We start from the raw sequence: 23,669 nt of genomic DNA, 5'->3' as shown, positions 1-23,669 counted from the left end.
AATCCAATTCGTCTGACCTGGCTCATTCTAGAAAAGACCTCAGCCAACCCTGTTCAAGCTTAGATGCAGATATACCACTGGCCAGAGAGCTGGGGGAGAGGTCCCATCCCATCAGCTGTCTAAGCTGGGAGATTCAAACACCCTACAGAAAGGGCAGCACATTCAGCTCAATGCTCTTTGCCCGTGACTCTGTGTTGTGTCGTGTGTCTGTCTCCCACCCACCACTCCACATAACAGTGGTCAAATGATTAAGCTCCTTTCCCGGGTTAATGACAGTGAAAATCAGATCTTGGGTTTGTCAAAAAAATTTTGGTTTGTCAAAACGATGAGGTTTGTCACAACCATGTGTCAAAAACGTGCTGACAAGACTCAAACCTTGAACTTCAGCAAATATTTTACTAAAAAAAAACCTGCTGTGGCTGGAAGGGGAAAAAAAAGAAAGATGTTTTCTGAGATGGGATGATCTCAGAGAACTAGAGAGGACTCAGCAGATGCTGTAGGGGCAGGACAGTGAATAAGAATTATTAAAATCACCACCAAATTCAAACAACCATGTCTCAGATGTGTGAGAAAAGCCCTTCTGCATGCCTATGTGTGCGGGTAATTTTCCCTTTTCCCTCATTTCTGCCTATTTAAAAAATGACTGTTATTTCACAGGGCTTTGGCTGAAAGCAAGAGGTATGACCCAAAACCTCAATACTGCTCATTAATCTGGTGTGTTTGTTTGAAAGACTGGTGTCTGCCAGGGAAGGCAGAAGCCTCTCTTGGAATGGAGAATGTAAACCCCCGACCCCTGGATTACTATAATTTTGAAATCAAGGGGCTCTCAGGCAGATATGAGGACAGGAATAACAATTCTTTACTAGTATGTATAACAAGGCAAACAAAACAATAACATTAACAACAAACAGAACCAGGGACACAGCAAAAGCCTTCTGGACTGCTCGCACTTTCCACTTCGGTGCAGTTACCGTCACAGCTGGCAGAAATGAGCAAAAAAAATCCGGGGGTGGTGGACTAGATGTATTAGGAGTTCCACAGTGGTAGCTGGAACTCAGAGACGGCGCCGGCCACAGCGTGGAGAAACCGAAAAAACAGTGGGGCCAGAGCAGCGGGGCCGAGGCGAGGTTCAGGATTGCCAGGGCACACGAGCAGATGGCGATCGGTCCCTCAGTGCCGGTGAATTCTCTCTTGCAGGAAGGGAGAGCCTGGCTGTCCTCCTCTGATGCCAACGAGCGAGAGCACCCAGCTGCCTCCAACCCCGTCTATTTTACCTGCCCCCATTCCGGCGGTATCTCCGTCCCCCGGAGAGAAACTCGCCCAAGGAAAAAAGCTGTACCCAGATGCTCCACTCCTCTCCCGACTTCAGACACAGTCTTTTGTCTTTCTTAAGTACCCCTAAGTATCCATAAGTCCCCAGTAGTTAGTTTCCTAGCAATTTATGGGAAAAAGAAAAATCTGTAAGTAAAAGAAAAAGGAAAAAAAATCCCAACTCCCAACAACTGGTTTAATGACTAAGTGCGTCGGAGGGGGGGAACTGTTTCAGCCTGCCTGTGCTGTGACCAAAGGCAGATCCCCCTCTCTGATGTGCTTCCAGCCTGGGTGTCCATCCCCAGGAAGCCTTCAGGTGACTATTGGAGATGTCGCAGCAGCCACCAAGGACAGCAAATCCCTGGGTTTGAGGTGGGATGGGATGTATTTCTGAACTAGATGCAGGAGGCAAGACGAGGATGCTAAGACGACACAGCAGCCATGCAAAAACCTGGATGGAAAACATGACCTCTAAAGAAAAACATGCACAGCAGGGGCCACGTCCCACATAGTGGAATAAAAATTGGCTTAAATTAGTAAATACCCAATTAGGCACAAGTCAGCTCCGAATTAATGGCAAATGGGAGAAAACAGGAAGACTTCAGCTATGAGGGTTCATAAGAGGGCCTATAAGTGGAAGATGCTGGTGGCATTTCAGCCTTGGGAAGAGACTTGTGGAGGGGTCAAGCTGGATTCCCAAGGATTTAATCTGAAGAAATTTGTAAGAACACATCCCCACCTCTGAGAGCAATACGTGGCAAAAGATGCAATATATTTAGCCAGGAGGGCAAGAACTGTTGAGGATGGAGGAAAGGCTCCTGCCACACTGCAGAAGTAGCTCTGAACCAGCACTGGAGGGGACTGGTCCAGATGGGGAGTGAGGGGAGATCAAAGAGACAGTTCCAGAAAGATGCCCATGATTTAAAATATTGTAATACCACCAAGTCACAATTTTAATTACAAAAAAATCCAAGGCCATGCATCCCAAGGGAAAGTTAAGAATGTTTTTTATTCTATTAATATAAATTTCATTTACACTGAAATATAAAAAGAAAAGGCCCTTTTAGTGTGTGTGTGTGTTTTTTGTTTTTTTTTTTTTGGGGGGGGGTGTTTTTGTTTGTTTGTTTTAAAGCATAAGATTCCTTTTCAATGCTGACTGCAGTGGCTTTGGTTGTTGTTTTTCGAACCCCAAAATCTGGGTTCAGCACCTGATGGGTGATGCCAGCCTAGAAGCACTGCTCTCCCATGAGGTGTGCAGGACAGCTTTACAGGGGGACTGCAACTTAAAAGAGATAAAGGCAGTTAATGCCAGGGAGAAAGAGAAATCACGCGCCCCCTTGGGGAAAAAACAGCATTGTTTCTCCTCCAGCACAGCCAGGGACCCAGAGCCGGGCATGGGCATAACATCAAATAGAGGGAAAGGAAATAAAACAGAAGGAAAGAAAATAAAAACGAGAAAAGTAGAATAAAACAAAATAGAGCAAAATAAAATAAACAAAATAAAATAGAGCAACACAAAATTTTTAAAAAATCATCTTTCTCTTCATATTTGGGTTTAAAGATAAAATTAAAAAATAGATTATGAAGCTGTTTGGATAATTTTCAGTGTTCTTCCCTGCGGCTTGGTTGGCGCAACACTGCAGCAGGGCTGGAGGGATGGAGTACAGAGAATTTGGAGGATTTACAGATGAAATTGGAGCTTTGGCAGTTGCAAAACAATTAGTAGCAGTAGAATAGAGGTACAAAGTGGTGGAGGCAATTAGCAGGTTGTATTTGGAACCTTCACTGTCTGCTCTAGGGGATCTTGGCAGGGGAAGAGGGATTTGGACCCAGCAGGGAGGCACCAAAATTCAGGGCTCTGTCCATCTGTAACCAAAAACAAATAATTTATGTTCAGACCCTCTTTTTGCTGCTTTAATTTGCTGAAACCCATTCATTGTTTAACAAGGCACAGCCTGGTCCTGGACAGGAATGAGTCCAAGGCAGGTTTGGGCTGGCAGAGCTCAGCTGGAACAACTGGCCTCCAGGAAGGAATCAATAATAATTAATAATAATTTTAAACTGAATAATAATTAATAATAATTTTAAACTGTTGCTTTCCAGTAGCAATGAGGAAGGGCAATGCTGCATCCTAAAAGCATTCCTCTGCCAAGAACGGGGTGTAGGGATGCTTGAACTCCAAGTTGGGCTGGTGCTGTTAGAAGTAAAAACCTCATCCAAGGAAAACCAAACTCTGGCTTTCCTCCCCACTTACTCCTGAAACCAGGGTGTGAGAGAGGGGTGGCCATGGTACAATCCCTGTGGGATTGGCCAATTGGCTCTGTGCCCCTTTGCCACTGGCATCACCTCCCTGCACCACCCCCAGAGAATCCCTGTGACAGACAGAGATGGCGTGGCCATGATGTGGGGCTGGGGGTACCACCCCGCCCAGCTGAGCAGAACACAGCAATGATGGATATGACAGGTGTGACACTTAAAACCTCTACTTCAGAGGCTGGCACTGAAAATGGTGCTGAAACCTGGAAGATAAGAAGGAGAAAGGTCTCACGGGACATTCAGGGTCCAGGCAGAGTGGGAACACCAGGGTCTTGCCTCTTTTTGGGAGGGAAGGGAGGCACTGGGCAGCAGGAGCGTAGGGCGAGGGCTCAGACATACTCGCGGGCTGTGGAGGGCTGTGACTGCTGATGGTACTGCTGTCCTCGGTGCTCCTTGGCAGGGCAGGAGCAGCACAGGAGGGACCCCCCCAACATGGAGAGGCTGGCGGCCCCCCAGCCCACGAAGAGAGCAGAGCCGAATTCGTACCTGTGATGAAAGGGGTAAGGGCGCATCAGGGAGGGGCAGAGAGGCACAGGTGCAAACTGAGATGGGCAACAGGATGCTTGAAGCTCCAATGAGGTGATCAAGGCAGATTTTAGTTCTTCCCTCTCCATCCTCATCTTTCCTGTTGGCTGTATCCAGCTACCACATGTCCCCAGCTTATAATCCTCCCCTGGGCTGAAATTCCACACGTGCACCACTACCCAGTCCCAGCTGGTAACAGCTAAAGCTTTAGCATCAGCGACATCTGCAAGGTGGCAGCGAGGGCTGGCAGAGGTCCCACCCATGGGGCACACTGGCCCACAATGCTGTGCCTCACCAAAACCAGAAAGGAAAGGTACAATGGGAAGTGCAGGGACAAGACAGGATTCAGAAGGGCACCTCCTGAGCCAGGGTCTTACCTAGTGTGTATGGGGATGGTGCTCTCTCTGAAGAACTCATAGGTCACCTGTGTGGCATACAACGACACGGCAGCCAGTGTGCACAGACCTGGGCACAGAATCGTGGAATCACAGAATGTTTTGGGTTGGAAGGACCTTTAAAGATCACCTAGTCCAAAGCCCCTGCAGTGAGATGGTTGCCTAGTTGTTCCACTAGACATCAAACATTGGTTGTCAGTGACATCCAGCCCTCACCAAACTGCTCCCCTTCCTCTATCAGCATTGAAAGGTGTTTGAGGATTCCTGCACCAGTGATGTATGAAGGCTAGAGCTGCCTTACCAGAGAGAACGAAGAGAACACCTCCAGCAACAGCTATGCGGCTTTTGGTGACAGGATCCTCCTCCCCAACTTTAGTGCATTTCATGCCCACCACGCTCACGATGATGCCAAAGAAGCCCAGGAGGAGAGAAATGACCATGAGAGCCCGGCATGTCTGGATGTGAACTGCAAGGGTGGAAGAAAAACTGCTCCCAGCAGGTGCCTTTGACCACAGCCGGGCACTGGAAGCAAGGTCACTGTGTTCCATGCTGGTGATGGATCTGTCCTTAACCCCGTCCTTGCTGTGTAGCTCCTGTGTCATATCCTCCCCACTTGGTAGATATGGGGACCTCAGCTCAGCTCAAGGCACTGCTCCCAAATGCCTTCCCTGACCTTCCTCCCTTCCACCCTCATCCTGGTCATGACTGTGCTGGGCTAGGAAACACTTTGCCAGGAGCAGCACCACAGTCACCAAATGCTAAAAGGGTGATGCACGGTCATGGAGCAGGGGCGGGGGGGAGTGTTTGATGTCCCCATGGGGCACTGTTGGTATCTAAATGTGATGCCCACATTGGGGCTCAAACCTGCTGGGGCCAGGAGCATCCCAGCCACACAAATGGGCTCAAATCCACAGGGCCAAGAGAGGCTCAGTCCTGGGAGGGGGCCTAAGATTCACAGATGGAGAGGGAAGCTTGGATCCACATCAAGGCTCAGCTCAGTGGATGAGTGGACTCAGACCCTTCTGAGGGGGGGGTCAGATCTACAATAGGGGTGGGGGCAAGAAGGACTTGGACCTGAAGGTGACTCAGGCTCCAGGAAGAGCCAGGGGAGCTCAGATGCATAGGGGAAGGAGGCATCCAGACGTGAAGAGGGTACAGACCTGTTCCGGATGTGTGTTCAAACTCATACAGGTGGGTTCAAACACAGAGAAGGGCTCAGAGCCATATGGGGGAGGGTCAAACCCACAGCGGGACTCAGACTTACAAAAGGGCAAGGGCATCTCAGGATCCCAGGGGAGCTCATACCAAGGCAGAGACGGGGAGCGGGGACTGCATCCAGGAAAGGAAGCGGGGCTCATCCTACGGGGCCCCAGGCCCCCGTACCCACCTTCGAGAGAGAGCAGCGAGTCGTGCAGGCGGCACTGCACCTGCCCGGTGCTCTGGGCGGCGCAACTCATCCACAGCCCCTCGTGGAGCCCCACGGCCGTGATGATGGCGTCCCCGGCGTACGAGCTCTGCCGCCACTGCGGCAGCACGGCCGCCGCCAGCCCCGCCACCCAGCCGGCCAGGGCCGCCAGGTACCCGGCCAGCTCCCGCGCCCCGCCGCCCATCGCCGCTGCCGCGCCCGGGCCCGCCCCGGCGGACGGAGAGCGGCCGTGGGAGGAGGGACAAGGCCCGAGGGGCGGCTCTGAGGGGGAATACGGGTCGGGGCGGGGGGAGGAGGGCAATGTCGGGAGGATTTGAGGTGAAGGGAGAGACGTGGGTCTTGCGCGGGGAGATTTAAGTCCCAGAGGGGATTTTTGAGTCTCGAGTCGGAGAGTTGGGGCCAAGGGGGTGGGTTACCTGGAGCTTAGGGGGAATTGGGTACCGGGAAGTGGGAATTAGAGGCCTAAGGGAGGGGGGGGGGCACTGGGGCCCAGGGAAGAGCATTCGGTCTGAGGGGGAGAGATTTGAATCTGAGGAGAGTGATTTGGGGTTGGAGACAAGGGATTTGAATCCTAGAGGGAAGAATGTGGTCTTAGGGTAAAGATTTGGGGCATGGAAGGTATTTGGGTCCTACAAGAGAGATTTGGGTCTTGAGAGAGATGGAAACCACTCAACGACAGTGTTGGGATATGCGAAAATGGGGCTCCCGGACAGGAGGAGCGAGGGGGTTAGTGGGAAGTTACCATCCTTGACCTCTTGCCGTGGACGGGGAGCCCCCAGAGGCCCCAGGGGTCACTCCAGGAATTCAGCAGGGAGCAGGGAAACAGTTCATTCAGTGAGGGAATTCAGGCACACCATGCCACCATGGCACCAACAAGAGAAGCCATTGTCAGTGGTGTATGCCTGCGGGGGTGTGGGGAACATGTGTCACCACCCTGGTGACACCAAGCCCATTGCAGCCCTAGGACCTGGCAATCGTTAACTGCCATGGCCTCATCAGCAGTCTGCTCACGAACTCAGGCAGCTGGGGGTGGACACTGGGACGGTGGGCAGCCTACACTGGGACTGTATGTTCATCCTGGAGAAAACATCCTCCAGATCCCCCCTTGCCCACCCCAATACTGAATGGCCCTCCAAGTGAAATAGGGGTGCTGGGTGGCTGCACATGGGGCAGGATTTTTTTGCCCACATTCCCGCGATGGTTATGGTAATGGCCAGACATCTGCAGGAACAATTCAATGCCCTGTCCGGGAGTGCCAGGGTGCTCAATGTCCTTCTTGTTCAAGGACAGTTCCCTCCTCACTGGAATGGTGGGTTCCTTCCCACGCTATGGGAGCGAGGTCCAGGGATGCTCAGCCAGAGATTGCATTGCTGCTACTGCCCCTGGGACACCCTGTCTCCCATAAACACCTTTGTGAGGCTTACAGGGCTACAATACTCCTGGGTAGATGCTTGCCAGGAGGGAAGGTTGTACCCCAACACTGACAACAGCCAAAGGGTGACACCAGCCTTCAGTCCCCACCTGGAAAGCAACAGCTTAGAAAAAAAATACCTTTATTCACCCATTTTCTGCAGAAGGCACTTATATACCCCCAAGTTCAGGAAAGGCACACATCTGCACCCATTGGCACCAGGACCCCACCCCTAACAGAGCATCCCTCCCTTGTCCCCATGTCACCCACCCCTGAGCCTCCATCACACACCCCAGGTCAGCTCCACAGGGGAATACTGGATGCTGCAGGGAAAGTACACAGCATTCCCCAAAGCCCCACTCCAACTGGGTCAGGGGCAGAGGGGATCCCCTATGTTACCCTTATGACTATGCAGCTTGAAGCCACAATGCTGACATGACTAGTCCCAGCAGAGATGTCCTGGTCCCTGCAGGATGTCACAGCTCATCCTTCCCGACTGCAATGGCAGCTGATGATTCCTTCTCTGGCTCCAAATCCCCCTCTTCCACACTGAAAAGCATCTTCACCAGGTCATCTGCCTGCACACGCTCCTGTGGGCAGACCCATAGTGGTATGCATAGCCACTGTCCCAGCCAAAAGCCCTACGCACTGCTGGGAGGGAGCTTACCCGCTCACTGTGCCGAGGGTCCAGGGTGAACCAGAGGGCAATAGCGCAGCGCTGACCCTTGGTCACAGCTTTCACCCCGTGGGGGTTCTCTGAGCCAGAGGAGAAGCCCACAGCACGGCCACACTGTGGCTGGACCTCTGCCTGTCAAGGGTGGGAGACCAGGAGACCCCACTCAGGGGTGAGTTGGTTCCCCTCAACCCAAGTTCATCTTTTGCAGTGGCACAGGGGATGTTCCCAGGGCACAGGGCCAACAGGCAGGAGCTAGATTTGGTGCTGCCCATGGATCCTTGGAACTGAGCTACTCACGGTCTCAGTCTTGGCATCCAGCTCGGTGAAGTAGAAAGCTCCTCCTTCAAAGTCCCCGTTGAGGTAGAGGATTGCACTAAAGGGAGCAGGGGACAAGTGGAGGTGACAAGTAACCATCACCAGAGCTCTCCAGCATGATGGCAAGAGCCAGAAGCAAGAAAGCCCAGGTCTGGTGTACTTCCTACCTTCCTCCTCCCAACTGAGGTGCCACCAAATTGTGGTACCCTTAGGTGGGGAAGCTGCAGCTGACAGCCACCACCAGTACCTGTAATCCCGGAAAGTGTAGGCTGGGGGTTCCTTCACGCACAACAGTGCCTCAGCATTGAGAATGCAGTTGTCCACATGCACCTCATGGCTGTTGTCATTCCGGCCTTCTTGCTTCTCTAGGGTAGAACAGGGCACGTCAGGAGCCCTCTGTGCAAGAACAGGGTCCATCCCCAAGTATCCCGTGCTTGTAGATGACAAGAAAGTCATGCGTTAGCCTAAAGCACTTCCACTTGCTGGAGCGTGGATCGTGCAAGGCCATTTGGGTGGCATAAAACACTGTTGACTTGTCCCATGGCACTTCCATGGCCCTCCAGGTACAACCTCTCTCAGCGCCCATCCCAAAGTGCCTCAGAATGATGAAATCCTGTATGGCATGAGGCCATCTGCCCTGTTAGAGGCAACCAGCAGAGCTGCTGCTCATCTTCCCAAACTGGGCTTAGGGACAAGCTTCCTACACCCTCCTGGGAAGAAGAGTGGGTTAGGGAGCAGCAAGGTCTCCAAAGAAAGGTCCAAGACTACACCACTCCAGCTGTTAGAGGAGATCCAGACAGGAAAAGACAAAAGACTTCTTCCTCTGGGCCACACTCACCATCAATGGCTGTGCGGCACACTAGGTGGGAGTAGGAGAAGTGGAGTGGGACCTCCAGGCGGAAGTAGGATGCAATCATGCGCCGCACCTTCTCTGTCACGTTGTAGTACAAGTAGGCACTGTGCAGGGGCACCTTCCCCTCCTGCCCCAGCTGTGGAGGACAGACAGGACAGGGACTCAGCCCCACATGGGCATGGGCAACCATCTCCCCCAAAACTACCCTACCTTGTCCCCACAGCCTGTTTCTCCACACAACCACCCCAACCTTGAGGGCCTTGAGGACAGTCACGCCATAGAAGGTCTCGCTGGGAGTGTGAGGAGAGGTCTTCCCCCGATAGCCATCTCCAGCCGAGGCAGCCGCCTGTAAAACCCGATTTGTGTTACTGGTCTGATGTGTGAGCTGCAGGATGGGACCCCTTGATGGATAGATGGCATCCTCTATCCATCCCTGCCTTCTCTACCTGTTCTTGCACTCACGTTAGTGAGTCTCTGCAGTTCACGGCACTCCTCAGCAGACAGGACTCCATCCACCACGACACGCTGGGAGCCATTCAGGGCCTTGGAGTTCATGGTGACACTGGCTCCTTCGTACACCAAAGGGCCACCTGTGGCACAAGTGGGATTGGTGTATGTGGGGAGAGATGCCACCAGCTCTGGGAGGGCTGGGGGAAGCTGTGGTCCCTCCACCTGCTCCTGCTGCCACCCTTGTGTAAAGGGACTGTGAACTAGCAGCAGGGGTCACAAAGGTCTCCATCCCACCTCCCCTCCTGGCCTTCTCCACCTTCTCGGATGAACTTGCTCATGTCGGCAGACTCTTTGGCCTTCTCCTCCACCAGTGTCTCAATCTCCTTCATGAGGTTGCCGATTTCCTCAGAGATGCGTGCTGCAGTCTCCCGCTCCACCCTGGGCATGCGGCAGCCATCAGCACCACCACCCCACTGTCCCCACACCAGAAATGAGGGCCACTAAGACAAGGGCAGGACAAGCTGTCTCAGGTGCTTGTAACAAAGCTTGCACCTAGACTGGAGAGTCACCTCAATGCATCCCACACTCTGAGGTGTTTGAGGTGACCTACACATGCCCATCATCCCATGGGCTGATGGGAAATAAAGCTCTGCCCTCCAGCAGCCTCTTCCAGTCCCAGCATCAAAACATCCCCTGGCAGGAGCTCTATGCCGTGTCCTTTGGCCCAAAGCCCACACTGGAAGAAAGGTTTGTCCTGTCAGACCCCCATTGGGTGAGCTTGGCTGGGGACAGCACTCACTTCTGTTTCTCTCGCAGTCTTTTTGGTATCACCTCTTCAGGTGTCCATGTGTCCTGCCACCAGAAGAACAACATCAGGAGCTGGACAAAGATCTGGCCAGGACACAGATCTCTCATCTGCATTCCATCTGGCCACTGCATCACCCTGGTCTCACATCACCCACCGGGTCCACAAAAGGGATGCCAAAGACGTCATAGCTGAAGAAGAGCAGCTCCTTCTCCATCAGACTCTGCTGGTAATATGCCTGGATCTCCTGTGGCAAGGGGCAGAGGGATGGGGTGAGATAGAGCAGGAAGATTCTGAAAAACCTCGAATGTGGGCAGGAAGATGCAGGTTTAGACCATTCCTGTGGTCCTTGCTCCAGACCCGCAGCCTTGTTTCCTGCTCCATCTGGCAGCTGGGCAGCAAGTGGCATTCCCCATGCTGTCTGAACTTCCCTGTGGACAAGCCCTGGGGAGATGACAGTTGAGCAGAGGCACATGTGTATCCCCTCTGCAGGAAGCTCTTTAGGAGCAGTTTCCCTTCCCCTACTCCAACTGGTGTGGGGCAGATACTCCCATCCATGCCTATCACATCCCAGGCAGGACCTGGCCATCCAGATTTGGCTATTTTGAAGCCAAATCCTCTCCTTTTTAAGCAATTTCACTTCCTCCTAAAAAGACTGTCCACCTGCCTCTCACAGCCCCCTCTATCAAGAAAGTGTCCATGTGTGCCCGTCATCCAACTTCACTTGGCCTAAGACATTTTGCCAGTGATGTTTTTCAGCTACTTTCCAGGTTGTCTGACCTTAAATCCACCCATTCCTGTCCACCTTCGGTATCTGGTACGGAAGAAAACCTACAGCTTCTGCAAAGGTCCCCAGTGAGAAGAGAAGATGTCCCTGCAATCGTTCGTCCTTCTGACTGCTCACCTTTCGCGGCTGGATGGGTCTGGCCAGGTTTTCCCCCAGGACAGCGGTGTAATAGGCCAAATTTTGGTTCATCACCTCGTCATGTGGGAAGAAGAGCAAATAGGTCTTGGCGCATTCAATGGCTTTTTCATAATTCCCATCTGCAATGAGAAATGGGCTGTTAATGGCACGTCCAAGGACACTGGAGGCAGAACAAAGACAGATATGGAGGAGAGATGAAAGACATAGTCCTTGTGTTCCAAACTGTGTCACAAGTAGGGCAGATCCCCTGGGGCAAGGATAACTGCTGCCACAAAGGCAAAATTCAGACTCTGTGGTACTCTCCTCTCTCCAGAAACCATCACAGCAGAAACCAGGGGTACTTGTACAGCTTGGGTACTTTTCTCACTTGGAAAACATGACAAAGCCTATTTAGAGGAGCCAGACCCAACCATTTACTGGCAAACCTGCAGTCTCCAGCCACTGAAACATCCTACCCCACTTTCATGTGGTCTTTCACAGCATCACAAAATCACAGAATGAGTCAGATTGGAAGGGACCACAGTGGGTCATCTGGCCCAACCTCTCTGCTCAGGCAGGGTCCCCCGAGAGCATACAGCACAGGACTGTGTCCAGATTGCCTGGAATATCCCCAGTGAGAGAGATGTAACACCCTCTCTGGACAATCTCTTCAGTGCTCAGTCGCTGCAAACATCCTCATATCCAGATGGAACTTTCTAGCCATGAGTTTCTGGCTCTTGTCCTATTGCTCAGCACCACAGAGCAGAGCCCGATGACATCCTCCAGCATTACCCTGCAGATACTGACAAAGATTGATGAGGTCCCCTCACAGCTGTCTCTTCTTGAGGATTTCTGTTCTCTTGGACTTCATATTTTTCCTATCCTTTTGGAGAAATTCACACAGAAACATCTTAAACTTTTCTAAAGAAGTATAAAATATTTTTTATTTCATATATATAAATGAGTATATATGAAATAAAATGAAGTCAAATCAGGTGTATTTTCCTGGGTTGTAACTCTTCTGCAGTGGGAGTGTGCTGCTGTGATTTGAGGCAAGAGGTGGACAGCTGGCAAGGAGGAAAAAAAAATGTTTCTCTCGGCTGTTGTTTCACTTGAAAAGTGAAGCTGCCCAGTAATAAAGCAACGTGGACAGGGGCTGCAGCCAAGCACAGAGTGATCTAATCTCCTGGAGAATGTTTCAGGCAGGAGGAACATGCCTGTTGAACCTCGTGAAGTACAAGGCCTAGTGGAAGGCTCTCCAGCAGTATCAGTGAAGATGGGGGGATGGATGGGATTAAAGCACCCAGAGGAGAAGGATATGGAGATAATAGTGGATGAAAAACTGCACAGGACCCATCCATGTGCACTAGCAGCTCAGAAGCCCCCCCTCCCCAGGCTGATCCCTGGCAGCATGGGCAACAGGTGAGGGAAGGATTCTGCCCCTCTGCTCCACTCTGGTGACATGCCACTTGCAGTGCTGTGTCCAGCTCTGGGTTCCCCAGCATAAGGATATGGACTCATTAGTGCGGGTCCAGAGGAGGCCACCAAAACGCTCAGAGGACTGGAGCCTCTCTGTGAAGAAAGGCTGAGAGAATTTGGCTTGTTGAACCTGGACATGAGAAGGCTCCTGAGAGATCTTGATGGCCTTCCCATACCAAAAGTGGCCACAAGAGAGATGAAGACAACTTTTGTAGTTTATAAGGTTTATAGTGACTGGACAAGGGGAACTGTCTTAAACTGAAGAAGGGCAGCATGAGGTTGGCCATAAAGAAGGAATTTTATGTCTGGGCAGTGTGTGCCAGGGAAGGAATCAGGTTGGCCATAAGGAAGGAATTTTAGTCTGGGCAGTCTGTGCCAGGGCTTCACCACTCTCATTAGAGAGAGATGAGATTATCTTTGAAGGTCCTTTCGCCACCAAACCACTCTAAGGATCTATGATTTCAGGCAAAATGACGAGTGCTGACAACCACAGAGGATGAGGTGAGGAGCTGCTTACTGTTGTAGTAGGCAAACTGCAGATAGTTGAAGTGCGAGGGCAGGAAATCCTCCAGAGGCTTCTCCTGGCCAGGCTGGGAGGCCAGCTCTGTGACACAGCCCTGCTTGCAGCTTAGCACTTGCATGGAGTGATCTGGAAGAGAAAAACACCATGCTCACAGTCACCCATGGGCTGATGGGCAGGACCCTGAGGGGTATTCAATCTCCTGCTCATACTGGGGTTGTTGCAAGCTTTTTGGTAGTGGAAAACCCTCAGGGATGGGGGTCGTCCACCTCAGAGTTGACCAGTGTGGAGTTGTGGTGCTCTCTCAGGACAGACTAGCCATCATCAGCCTCCCATCACATCCTGGTGACCCTCTACTGGTCTCTCTTCTGTCTTTCCATGTTCCTCTGGAATTAGGAGAATTCCTGGGCATCAGTCCCAGCGCTAAGTGGAGGTAAACACCTCCTGCCATTTACTAGCCACACCTTCCCTAGTGAAAGCTAGGATGGGGTTTCCACTCTTCAGGGACCCTCTACCCCCACCCCAGGTCTTTGTGGACCAACCTCCTGAGAATTGTACTCAACTCTTGTGACAGGACACAGAAGGCATGGCTCCCACCTGTAATGGCCTGGAAAAGGTCTGCATTGTACTCAAGGTAGTTGTAACCCTCATAGTCATACGGTCCCTCGCAGAGAGCGCGGCATTCAGCGTCTGCCACAAAATACTCCTCCAGCGCCTTCTCCAGGTGCAGGATGGCAGCAGCTGGCTGCTCCTCTGTGTAAAACCGGATGCCCAGCTGAAATTCACTCTGCGGAAGGATGAGAAACGAGGGGATCTCAGTGCTTCACCCCCCTGTGATGGGTCATCTCATCCCCACCTCAATGGCACCTCACGAGCTCTCTGAGCTAGCAGCTGTGGTGTGATTGCCCTGGGTTGCACAGTGGACAGGGACTTTGGGAAGGGAGGTTCTCACCAGGTGGGGTTTGGCCTCCAGGTCAGTGAAGTCATCCTCGTGGACTCCCACCATGGCCTGGTAGTACTCCAGGTTTTGCCTCATCTCCTGGTGCCCGGGGTTGGCCACGAAGAAAGTGTGAGCGGCCGCCGCCGCCTGCGCTGGCCGGTTCATCTGGGTGGGACGAGGGTGAGAGAGCGCGGATCCCGTGCAGAGCGGAGCGGACACCCGTCCCCGGGGCATCCCGGCAGCCGGGGCGGAGGGCGGTGACGGGGGCGGCTCCGGCGAGCTCCGACGTGGCACTGGTGGGGGGGCGCGAAGGCGGGGGGGGCAAGGCCGAGACTGCCGGGCGGCAACCTCACTCCTCCGGGGCAGACACTGAACCCTCCCGGCGGCCCGGGACCGGGATCGCCACCGGCCGGTTCACCCGGTCCCACCCATCCATCCTCCCGCCTGATTCCGGGATCCTCCGTGCATCCCGTCCGTCCCAAAACCCGTGGTAGCGGGACACCCCCTTTCCTTCCCTTCCCCCTTTCCCTTTCCTTCCCCGCCGCCGGTGCCGCACCTTGAAATAGGCGACCTGGAGGTAGTTGTAGGGGCTGCGCCGGCTGAACTCCCGGTCCAGCTCCTCGCCCAGGCGGTATCGGGAGGGCGCAGCGGGCCCGCAGCCCCGCAGGCAGGCGGCGCGGCGAAGCAGCGCACGAAAGAACCACAAGTCCCGGAGCACCGGGTCGGGCTGGGACTCGGTCGCCTCCGCCGGCCCCGCTGTGGCGTTGGCGCAGCGCAGGCGGCACCGCATCAGACGGGAGCGCACGGCGGCCCGCGCCCGCAGCGCCCGCTCCATCTGCAGCACTACGGTGGGCCAGTCCCCCCGCGCGTACGCCTCAGCACCGGCGGCGAACAGCGCGTCCGGGGACTGGGCGGGCAACGGCGGGTCGCCCGGTGCTAGGGTCGGGACCGGGACCAGGACTGGTTCCGGTGGAGTGGCCGCCCGCGCCAGCAGCACCATCAGCAGCGGCAGCAGCAGAAGCAGCGGCGACAGCGCCATGTCCGAACGCCGGCCGAACCGCGGCACCAGCCTGCCCGGGCACCGGAGCGATACTAACTCCGCCCCCTCCTCCCCGCCGCCGGCCAATCAGCGCCAGCAGAGCCCCGCCATGGTCGCGCCCCTCACCGTGCGTGCTGACGCCTCAGCGGAAGCCCCTCCACCGGGCGGAAGCGGTGGGTCGTGGCTGTCCATGGCGGAGGGCGGCTCGGAGCCTGGGCATGACGGCCCCGGCCCCGGCCCTGGGCCGGGCCCGGGTCCCGGCCCCGGGCTGGCCCTGGTCGAGGGCAGCGCAGGCCGCGCCGGCCGCGTCGGGGACCCCGGTGACCTAGTGGCCCTGGCCCAGCAGGTGCAGCAGGTGAGGGCCGGGTCCCAGCGACGGGGCTGCGGGAGCAGGGCTGAACTCGCTGTCCGCTGCTTCCCGGACGTCTCCGGGGCCTTCTCAGGCGGCGGCGGCCTTGGTGCCTCCCAGCACGTCCCGCTGCTTTCCGGTGACCCCGGCGGCCTCCTGGTGTGTCCTGTGCTGATTCCCACAATCTCCCACTGTCCCCTCCCAGTATGTCGCAGTGCCCCGCCAGTATCTTCCCGAGTTCCCACGTTGTTGGTGTCTCCAGAACCTCTTATTGCACTTCAGTGCTTCCCACTGTGCCTTGCTGCCCCGCAGTGACTCAGAGCATCCCACTGAAGTCCCATTCCAGTATGCCCTGCTGCCTCCCAGTATGTCCCCCTATATATAGTTCACAGCAGCACGTACAGATGCCTCCCACTACCATACTGCCAGTCCATCCTAGCACCCCTGATATGTTCTATGACTGCTTCAGTGATTCTCGGTCCATCCTGCCTCTCAGTCCTCCCCAGGTTTTCCTGATATGTTCTACTGGTCCTCCCAGTGCACTCCAGTATGTTACACTATTCCTCCAGTGCCTCGTAGTACGTCCTACTGATCTCTGGTGATGTTCCTCAGAGCTTCTCAGTTCACCTTAAAGCTCAGTGTATGTCCTGCTGCCTGCTCCCTGTGTAGCCCACTACCTCCCAGTCCAAGCTGTTGCCTCCCAGTATATCCTGCTGCTCCCTCTCACTGCCCCTCAGCCTATCCAGACAGCTCCTGGTCCTTGCTCCTGCCCAGGGGTGCCAGGACAGCTCCTGCACCCCCCAACTCTGTGGATGCCTTGAGCTTGACCACAGCTGGCTCAGCACAGCCAGAGGGCTGTCGTTCTTCCTGTTCGGACCTGCCCAATTTTCTCTCCCAGGCCAATGACTTTGTCCGAGCAAATGCCTGCAGCAAACTGACAGTCATCGCTGAGCAGATCCGGCACCTGCAGGAGCAGGCGCGGAAGGTGAGTAAAGATGGGCAGAAGGCTCATTGCCTTGGGAGATGAGCATTTGCTGCCGCTGCTGGGCATTTGGGAAGGGCTGTGGCCTACATGTGAATTGGGGCTGGGAGCTGAGCAAAGATTTAGTGGAAAAATAAGGAGATCTATTGTCCAGTGTCAATGGGGGATAGTGGAGGGTTGATTTTTGTGCTTTCTCTGTGTCCTCACCAAACCAGGAAGGACTTTATGAATAAAGTAGGGGGGCAAGGGCAGGTGGTCCAAAACAGCTTGCGGGTATCAGGACAGAAAGAGATTACTCTGGTTTTGGAACTGGTGATTTGTGTGTGCACTATGCTCTTGGAAGGATCTGATGAAGTGACAACGTGGCCCTAGCTGGATCGGAGGCCCTGGGGTAAAGTGGTGCACTTCAGTGGATTCCTCTGTGAGCGACTAGCGCTTTCAGGGCCTGGAGCACACTCGCTGTGAGAGCTGGCACCAGAGGCAAAGGACAGGTCTTTGTATGGAAATCCAGGGACAGTCTGTGGAGTCTGAAGGGGAATCCAGGGACAAGGACAAACTTGGACTGAGGGCACAGAGTTTTATATGGTGAAAAAGGGGTGGCTCTGAGGGCTAAGGTCCGATGGGAACAAGTGAAATTGGTGCAGAGGAGGGGCAGCCAACCAGGGGAACCAATAGGGTAACAGGGGTGGAACACTGAATCAAACTGAGACCAATGGGGATCAGGAGAGGGAAGAACTTTCTAGGGAACATACAAATATGGTGAATAGGGACTGAACTGGGGTGAAGCAACTGTATGAACCAATGGAACTTAAGATATTAACATGTGCCTGCAAAGGCTTATGGGAGTGAGGTACTTCTCACCCTAACCCTGGAGGGGTGTTTCTCCTTGCTGCTTCTGCCTCCCGCCAGCTTAAAGGCTGATAGTTCTAGTGGTTGGTTCTCAGGCCTCCCTACTAGGAAAGATGAGTTTTCTATCTGGTGGTGAGCTTGGTTTTATGTTTATCTGGATGGGTTTGCTGGAGTGGGTGGTCCCAGGAGTACACAGCAATGCTGGGCTGTGTTCATCAGTCTAGCTTTCCATTCTTCATAGTAAAATCAGAAGCCAGAGTGAGGAAGGATCTGCCAGTCATTGCAACTGGCCCACTACCATTGAGGCCATTGCATCATGTAATCATTAACTGGTGGAGCTGGAGCAGTCGGGTGGTGGAACTGGGGAGATGAATTCTCCTTTGTTTGCTGCCCCTTCCCTTGGCACAGCAGGAAGGCCTGTCTTTGGTTGCAAATGCAGGTTGTGGCTGCAGGTGTGTATTCTATTACCATCTGTTAGAGGTGGGGCACTTATCTTCTGTTATTTGGGCCACCTGTTAAAACCAGGTGGGGCAATTTTCCTTATCTCTGCCATGACCCATCCTCCTTCCCGGGAGATATCTTCTGCCAATGGCCATTGTCACTGCATGACTGATAAAGTTATCATTGTCCCACTGGGAGATGCTCTGCCCAGGGGGAGGAGCCAAGCATTTCTACCTGAATATAATCTGAGATTTGGAACACCACAGTCAGCCTTTTCCCACTTGATTCCCAGAGGAGCAGCTTTCTTTTCCACTGGATTCCCAGGGAAATAGCAGGCCCATTTACATCACCCCTGGACCTTCAGAGGAAAGCTCCACCCTTCTACAGGATCACTGCTTCAACAGAACCACAGCTGGCACTGCAGGAGGACTGCAGCTATTATTTAATCAGATTGCTACCAACAGCCTGACCAACAGGGTGTGAGGTCATATTTCTGACTCTGTCAGTGTTGTTTTGTATTGCTGCATTTTTGTTTTCTTAATAAAGAACTGTTATTCCTACTCCCATATCTTTGCCTCAGAGCCCCCTTAATTTCAAAACTATAACAGTTTGGAGGGAGGAGGTTTACATTTTCCATTTCAAGAGAGCTCCTGCCTTCCTTAGCAGACACCTGTCTTTTCAAACCAAGACAAGGCCCCAGTCCAGCAGCTGTATGTGGAGATGAGGAATAAACCCAACATGTGGTGGCATCAAGTATAGAGATGAATCTGGGGTGAGATGCAGAGGTATCTCCACCTCTGTGGAGAGGTTCTCTGAAGTCCTACTGACAGGGAAGAATTAGAAAAAACTTTATCTCTGGAAAATGTCTCCTTCCTGTTGGCAGGGAGATCAAGGCCTTGTGACCCATAGGTTGAGTGATGTCTTGGGCTATGGCTGAGAGGCAATGGCATGTTGTCATTTTATTTCAAGTGTAAAGATGTTTTGTTATTCCAGGTCTTAGATGAAGCTAACAGGGATGCTGATCTGAACCACGTAGCCTGCAACATTGTGAAGAAGCCAGGAAACGTTTACTACATGTACAGGCGGGAGAGTGGGCAGCGGTATTTCTCCATTCTGTCTCCTAAGGTGGGTGGTTACAGGCCATGAAGAAGCAGGGAGGGGAAAAAAATAGTGGTTTTGGTGCTTGGGAACATATGAAGCTCAGGCAAAAGCACCAGCTGGATGGGGGCATTTGTTTGTTCCTACTCAGGTTTGGTGTTTGCCCTTGCTCTGGGTTAGTCTGCTGGAGCCAGAGCCATCTTACAGAGTTCTCTGGCTCTTGATGGAGAATGGCAAGAAGCCCTTTGGAGCATGGATCTGAATTTTGTCTTTTGGTACCTGTGGTTCTTTGTCTGGGAGTAAAGAACTGCCAATGTGCCCTGAGCCTTCGCTGGCTGGTGTGGCTGCCTGGTAGGACAGTCTCTTAGGTACTTCAGCCCAGGAACTGAGTTTGCCTGCAGCTGAGGTGATGGTCTTAGAGACCTCCTCCTTCCAGACTACCCATATTCTTACATGCAGGGTGAAGGCTTCAGGGCAGGTCAGGGAGATCTTGTGTCCACAAGCCTTCCTCTGTCAGTAGTGCTGGAGCTCAGCCTGATCTTGGACTTGGGGTAGCTGAGCTTATTTTTAGGTTAGGAAATGGTATGGTTGTGTAGCTGGGACTGCTTCAAAGGTAGTAGGGCTTAAGGACAGCACAGCCCACCTCCAAGGGAAACTGAACACTGATGGAATCTCTCTTTTCTCCACCAGGAATGGGGTACCACTCCCCATGAATTTCTTGGTGCCTATAAGCTCCAGCATGACATGTCCTGGACTCCGTTTGAGGACATAGAGAGACGAGATGCTGAAATAACTGTCCTGGAGAAGCTGCTGAACCAGCAGGCAGCACTGCCCCTGTGCATGGAGCCCAACTTCCAGGGCCTGACCAAGTCACACAAGTGACCCCACAGGATCCCCTGAGCAGAGTCCCTGAGTGAGGGGACACAGTGCCTGTATGCTGCCAAAGGCGAGGTGGAAAGAGACCAAGAAACAAAAATGCTGATTGTTTTTGTGCTTTAAGGAGACTAATTCTGCATTCAGTCTTACTGGATTTTATAGTAATTGAATAATTTACTTTATTGACCGATGCCAATAATTTACTTTATTGACCTGTACCAGGAGTTGTCAGTTCCAAGAGTGCTTGGAGCAAAAAGCAGAAATGCTTGGGGTAGATGTGCTAATGCTGTAAAATAATATCCCCTATCTGCCTGGCTCTGGTGTACCTCACTGTGAGTGCGTCAGGTAATGATCTCAGGGCTGGATTTTCCCCCTTGTTAAAATCCACATGTTTAAAGAGCTCTGTGGCTTGGGAAGAGTAGTCAAAAGCCTGTGCAAACGGTCTGTTGTGATGAGTCTTCTGGTCTCTGTCCTAGCTGGTCTGAATCCCTGAGCTGGGAACATAGGGTGACCTGAAGCTCTTTTCTCTGGAAAGAGCATTCTCAAAAGTACCATGCAGGCTTCAGGTGCTCTTCAGATGATGTGTTTTTGACATCTGTGACCGTGTTCACAGGGGTTTTCAGGATGAGGGAAGAGACATAGATCTGACTCTATATTTCAGAAGGCTTGATTAATTATTTTATCATATATATATATTACATTATAACTATACTAAAGAATAGAAGGAAGTTTCATCTCAGAAGGCTAGCTAAGCTAAGAATAGAAAGGAATGAATAACAAAAGTTTGTGACTCAGACAGAGAATCCAAGCTAACTGGTCTGTGGTTGGCCATTAATTATAAACATTCAAGATGGGCCAATCACAGACACACCTGATGCATTCCACAGCTGCAGATAACTGTTGTTTACATTTTGTTGCTGTAGCTTCTCAGCGGGAAAAAATCCTAAGAAAAGGATTTTCATAAAAAGATGTCTGCAACACACATTCTCATGCACTCCCCCTTGGATGTGAGTGCATGAGCTGCCAGGTAGAGGCAGGATACTGGATGACTTTATGCCAGAGCAGTGGGGAGAGTAAAATAAATCAACTGTTATCTCACATGTACCACCAAGACAGGCCCGGTGTTTTTCCTGTGTGGCAAAAATACCTTTAGCTTTGTTAGGAGGACTTAGTGGCACGTGGAGCTGGTAGGACACTTCCAGCATGTTTTTTCCACCTAGGAAAACCAAGGAGAAGTAAAGATCAGAGCTGCTGAGGAGATATCCTCTCTCTGCTCAGCCACACGGGGCTTCTTCAGGAAGTTGCCTGCTTATCTGTGAGGAGCCAAAGCTGTAATTTATTGACAGAGCGGATGTCCAGGTTGGATCCTGGTATGTAACATTAGATCTGGTTGGATTCTTCCATGACTTGCTCACTTTCCTGACATTACAAGATGACCTTATATGCTGCTCTAGGCATTACATGTACACAACCACCTTGCCATCTCCATGGGCAACATGGGAGGGTTGGTGTCCACTTGTAGGAGCTGAATTCTGACCTTCGGGTCTGGGCTGGCTATGGGTGGAGTTGGTGCTTCTTGGTGGAGCCCAGCTGTGAGGGCATCTGCAAAAACGAGACCCTTGGGGACCAGCACTGTCACTGTGTTTTGTCACTGCTGGAGTTTATTCCCCCTTTGCAGGACACAGCCGCACCTCAAGTGTCCCTCTGTCCTCATCCCCACACACTGGGAGATGCTCAAGGCTGCTGGCAGTGACAGTTCCTCATGGGAAGAGCTGTTTCCTGCTGGTGTTACAGAGGATTGGGAGGTTTGGGGCAGCTCCCTAGCAGCCCAGGTTTTTTTTTGTCCCAGATTTTCTTCTAGCTGTGTCCAGTGCAGTAGCTCACCTACGTCCCACAATGGCAGAGCCTCTGTTTGACAGAAACCTGTTCCTTGGATTCAATATGGGACATTTTTCTCAATATCTTTCCTCACTTAGAGCACAAGGGCATATTAACAACAATTTTTTATTATTATTAGTAGTAGTAGTATTAGACCAGGCTATAATTAATTCCTTATCAAGTTACAGGTGCCAAATTTGACAGGGTTTTTCTCTGCTTGTTTCATTGCCTTGAGTTTGATTTTACTGCATGCTATTATATCTTGACTTGGAAGGGAGAAAGTTAATTACTGCATGGACTTTGTGTGTTGCTAATTATAGCAACACCAGATCTTCATGTGTGCTGATTTATGCTCCTCTGAGAAGTGGGGATTCCTGCCCCAGTCTTATCTGTTTCCATCATTAATATCTGTACCATGGCGCGCAAAAGAGGATGGGGGGTGGTGGCTGTGGGCCTGTGTAGCCTTTGGTGGGATGTCCTGTGTGTCCAGCAGACACCGCAGGCCCTCCACACCCCAGAGCTCACCCCTGTTCTGCAGTTGCTCTAGGCACTGTCAAGTCTTTCTCGTGGATTTGTTCCCAAAAAGCAAAACCACTATGGCTTTGTATGAAAAGACAAAGGAGGGCCTAAGAGACAGGACGTGGAGGTGATGAGCCCATAGTGATGCTCAGTGTTCTTGGCACTGTGGGGAGTGGGGAATGAGGCTGGTGCAGGGAGGTGTTGATGGAAAGGTGGAACCATTCCCTCAATATTGCTTATGCATTGTTGGGATCTAATTAAAGCCAAAGAACTGAGGCATCATCAGAAATACTGGAAGGTTCTCTAAAGCCAAAGCAACACATAATCTGGAACACAGACAAGGATGAAGCTGATTGAGGTGGAGCCTCCTGTGATGCTTGTGGGGAGGATGCATTTCTGGTGGAATGATGAGATGGTACCCTGTGGGAGACTCCAGGGTCCCTCCGGCTTCTTGATCTCATCCACTTGGCTCAGCCTCTACCCAGCTGGTGCCTTTGTGCTTGACAGGGCAGGGATTTCATTGAAATTCATCTGGAAGAGACAGTGAGACACTGATACCTATTTATGATTTCATCTTGAAAATTCTTTTGAAAAGATTCCTCTTCCTTTGCTCTTTTGTGAGTGCTCAGGGCAGCAATGAGCATATTCAGAAGGAATGGCTCTTTCCAAAATCCCCAGTGATGTCCAATATTTGCAGAAGGCACAGATGTGCTTCTGACACCATTACATTGGGCAGAGTGGGTTTTGTTTTGTTTTTAGCCATGCAGATGAACCAGGGCTCATTTAAGAGGTCCACCACAAAGATGCTCTGAGGGTTTGACCCATTCCAGGTGATTCTCAGAGCCAGTGTTTGGTAACTTGAGGCTGCCAGCACTGGTACTTGCAGCTCTTCCCAGCTTTTAAAATTTGAATTAGCCTGGAGTTTTTAGTTTCAGGCCAGATTTTTGCTTTGCTTCTGAAAGTAGCCATGCCTGGAGATTTTCTTTCTAGCCTCTTGCTCCTGAACGATGTGGGTGGTTAGGGGGATTGAACCTGCCATAAGTGCCCACTGCTCTCAGCCACGAAGAGTGTCCCAGCAGGAGGAATTGTGTGTCTTTGGCCCTTCTTATGTCAGCCTCAGGTCCAGGGAGAAAAGACAAAAAAAAAAAAAAAAAAACCCAAACAAAATGACAAACCAAACAAAAAAACCACTACCACCACCAAAACTAAAAAGCCACAAATAAACAACAAAAAACAAACAAACAAACACTTATTAAAAAAAACCTTATAGGGAGTTTGGGCGCTGCCCGGGCGAGCCCCGCGATGGGGCAGG

At 52.1% G+C, this 23,669-nt stretch overlaps 3 protein-coding genes across 11 annotated transcripts; 1 reads left to right on the top strand and 2 right to left on the bottom strand.

Annotated features, from left to right (window-relative positions):
• Positions 1 to 837: 837 nt before the first annotated feature.
• CLDN19 (claudin 19) lies at positions 838 to 7,358 on the bottom strand. Of its 6 annotated transcripts, none has more exons than XR_001333183.3 (5): positions 5,935 to 7,358; positions 4,849 to 5,013; positions 4,530 to 4,617; positions 3,831 to 4,113; positions 838 to 1,431 (listed from the first exon to the last, which is right to left on the bottom strand). XR_001333183.3 is itself a non-coding variant. In XM_026797389.2 (5 exons), the coding sequence occupies exons 1-5, from the start codon at positions 6,155 to 6,157 to the stop codon at positions 3,794 to 3,796; spliced, it is 660 nt and encodes a 219-aa protein (XP_026653190.1). In that variant the 5' UTR covers positions 6,158 to 7,358; the 3' UTR covers positions 838 to 3,793. The 6 variants fall into 6 exon arrangements, 3 of the variants coding, with proteins under 3 accessions (XP_026653190.1, XP_074414550.1, XP_026653189.1); XR_001333185.3 differs by having other exon boundaries at positions 838 to 3,177; positions 3,860 to 4,113; XR_001333184.3 differs by having other exon boundaries at positions 3,860 to 4,113.
• Positions 7,359 to 7,509: 151 nt separating this feature from the next.
• On the bottom strand, positions 7,510 to 15,365 carry P3H1 (prolyl 3-hydroxylase 1). Of its 3 annotated transcripts, none has more exons than XM_005493921.4 (15): positions 14,883 to 15,365; positions 14,339 to 14,491; positions 13,984 to 14,173; positions 13,384 to 13,515; positions 11,388 to 11,527; positions 10,641 to 10,730; positions 10,478 to 10,530; positions 9,995 to 10,116; positions 9,691 to 9,818; positions 9,479 to 9,574; positions 9,214 to 9,364; positions 8,623 to 8,740; positions 8,358 to 8,433; positions 8,052 to 8,192; positions 7,510 to 7,974 (listed from the first exon to the last, which is right to left on the bottom strand). In XM_005493921.4, exons 1-15 carry the CDS (start codon positions 15,363 to 15,365, stop codon positions 7,861 to 7,863), a joined length of 2,187 nt encoding a protein of 728 aa, XP_005493978.1. In that variant the 3' UTR covers positions 7,510 to 7,860. The 3 variants fall into 3 exon arrangements, 2 of the variants coding, with proteins under 2 accessions (XP_005493978.1, XP_074414548.1); XM_074558447.1 differs by having other exon boundaries at positions 7,510 to 7,933; XR_012583727.1 differs by lacking the exons at positions 7,510 to 7,974; positions 8,052 to 8,192 and having other exon boundaries at positions 8,411 to 8,433; positions 9,675 to 9,818.
• LOC102065125 (uncharacterized protein C1orf50 homolog) lies at positions 15,364 to 21,071 on the top strand. 2 transcript variants are annotated; one of them, XM_005493922.3, is made up of 4 exons: positions 15,364 to 15,720; positions 16,613 to 16,699; positions 18,980 to 19,111; positions 19,775 to 21,071. In XM_005493922.3, exons 1-4 carry the CDS (start codon positions 15,364 to 15,366, stop codon positions 19,964 to 19,966), a joined length of 768 nt encoding a protein of 255 aa, XP_005493979.3. In that variant the 3' UTR covers positions 19,967 to 21,071. The 2 variants fall into 2 exon arrangements, with proteins under 2 accessions (XP_005493979.3, XP_074414549.1); XM_074558448.1 differs by lacking the exons at positions 18,980 to 19,111; positions 19,775 to 21,071 and adding an exon at positions 18,279 to 18,932.
• The last annotated feature ends 2,598 nt before the right edge of the window (positions 21,072 to 23,669 follow it).

Source organism: Zonotrichia albicollis, chromosome 25 (assembly GCF_047830755.1).
Source record: "Zonotrichia albicollis isolate bZonAlb1 chromosome 25, bZonAlb1.hap1, whole genome shotgun sequence".
Taxonomy (NCBI): Eukaryota; Metazoa; Chordata; class Aves; order Passeriformes; family Passerellidae; genus Zonotrichia; species Zonotrichia albicollis.
This window is presented reverse-complemented; position numbering and strand designations above follow the sequence as displayed.

What these genes read in the sequence shown, in the direction of transcription:
- LOC102065125 (XM_005493922.3), top strand. Translation starts at nt 15,364, where the DNA reads ATGTCCGAACGCCGGCCGAACCGCGGCACCAGCCTGCCCGGGCACCGG. An exon ending in TGCAGGAGCAGGCGCGGAAG is followed by an intron (nt 16,700 to 18,979) that starts GTGAGTAAAGAT and finishes TTGTTATTCCAG; the next exon opens with GTCTTAGATGAAGCTAACAG. An exon ending in TCTCCATTCTGTCTCCTAAG is followed by an intron (nt 19,112 to 19,774) that starts GTGGGTGGTTAC and finishes TTTCTCCACCAG; the next exon opens with GAATGGGGTACCACTCCCCA.
- P3H1 (XM_005493921.4), bottom strand. Translation starts at nt 15,365, where the DNA reads ATGGCGCTGTCGCCGCTGCTTCTGCTGCTGCCGCTGCTGATGGTGCTG. An exon ending in TCCAGGTCGCCTATTTCAAG is followed by an intron (nt 14,492 to 14,882) that starts GTGCGGCACCGG and finishes CGTCCCACCCAG; the next exon opens with ATGAACCGGCCAGCGCAGGC. An exon ending in GCAGTTTGCCTACTACAACA is followed by an intron (nt 11,528 to 13,383) that starts GTAAGCAGCTCC and finishes TTCTCATTGCAG; the next exon opens with ATGGGAATTATGAAAAAGCC.
- CLDN19 (XM_026797388.2), bottom strand. Translation starts at nt 6,157, where the DNA reads ATGGGCGGCGGGGCGCGGGAGCTGGCCGGGTACCTGGCGGCCCTGGCC. An exon ending in TGTTCTCTTCGTTCTCTCTG is followed by an intron (nt 4,618 to 4,848) that starts GTAAGGCAGCTC and finishes TTCTGTGCCCAG; the next exon opens with GTCTGTGCACACTGGCTGCC. An exon ending in ACCATCCCCATACACACTAG is followed by an intron (nt 4,114 to 4,529) that starts GTAAGACCCTGG and finishes CTTTCATCACAG; the next exon opens with GTACGAATTCGGCTCTGCTC.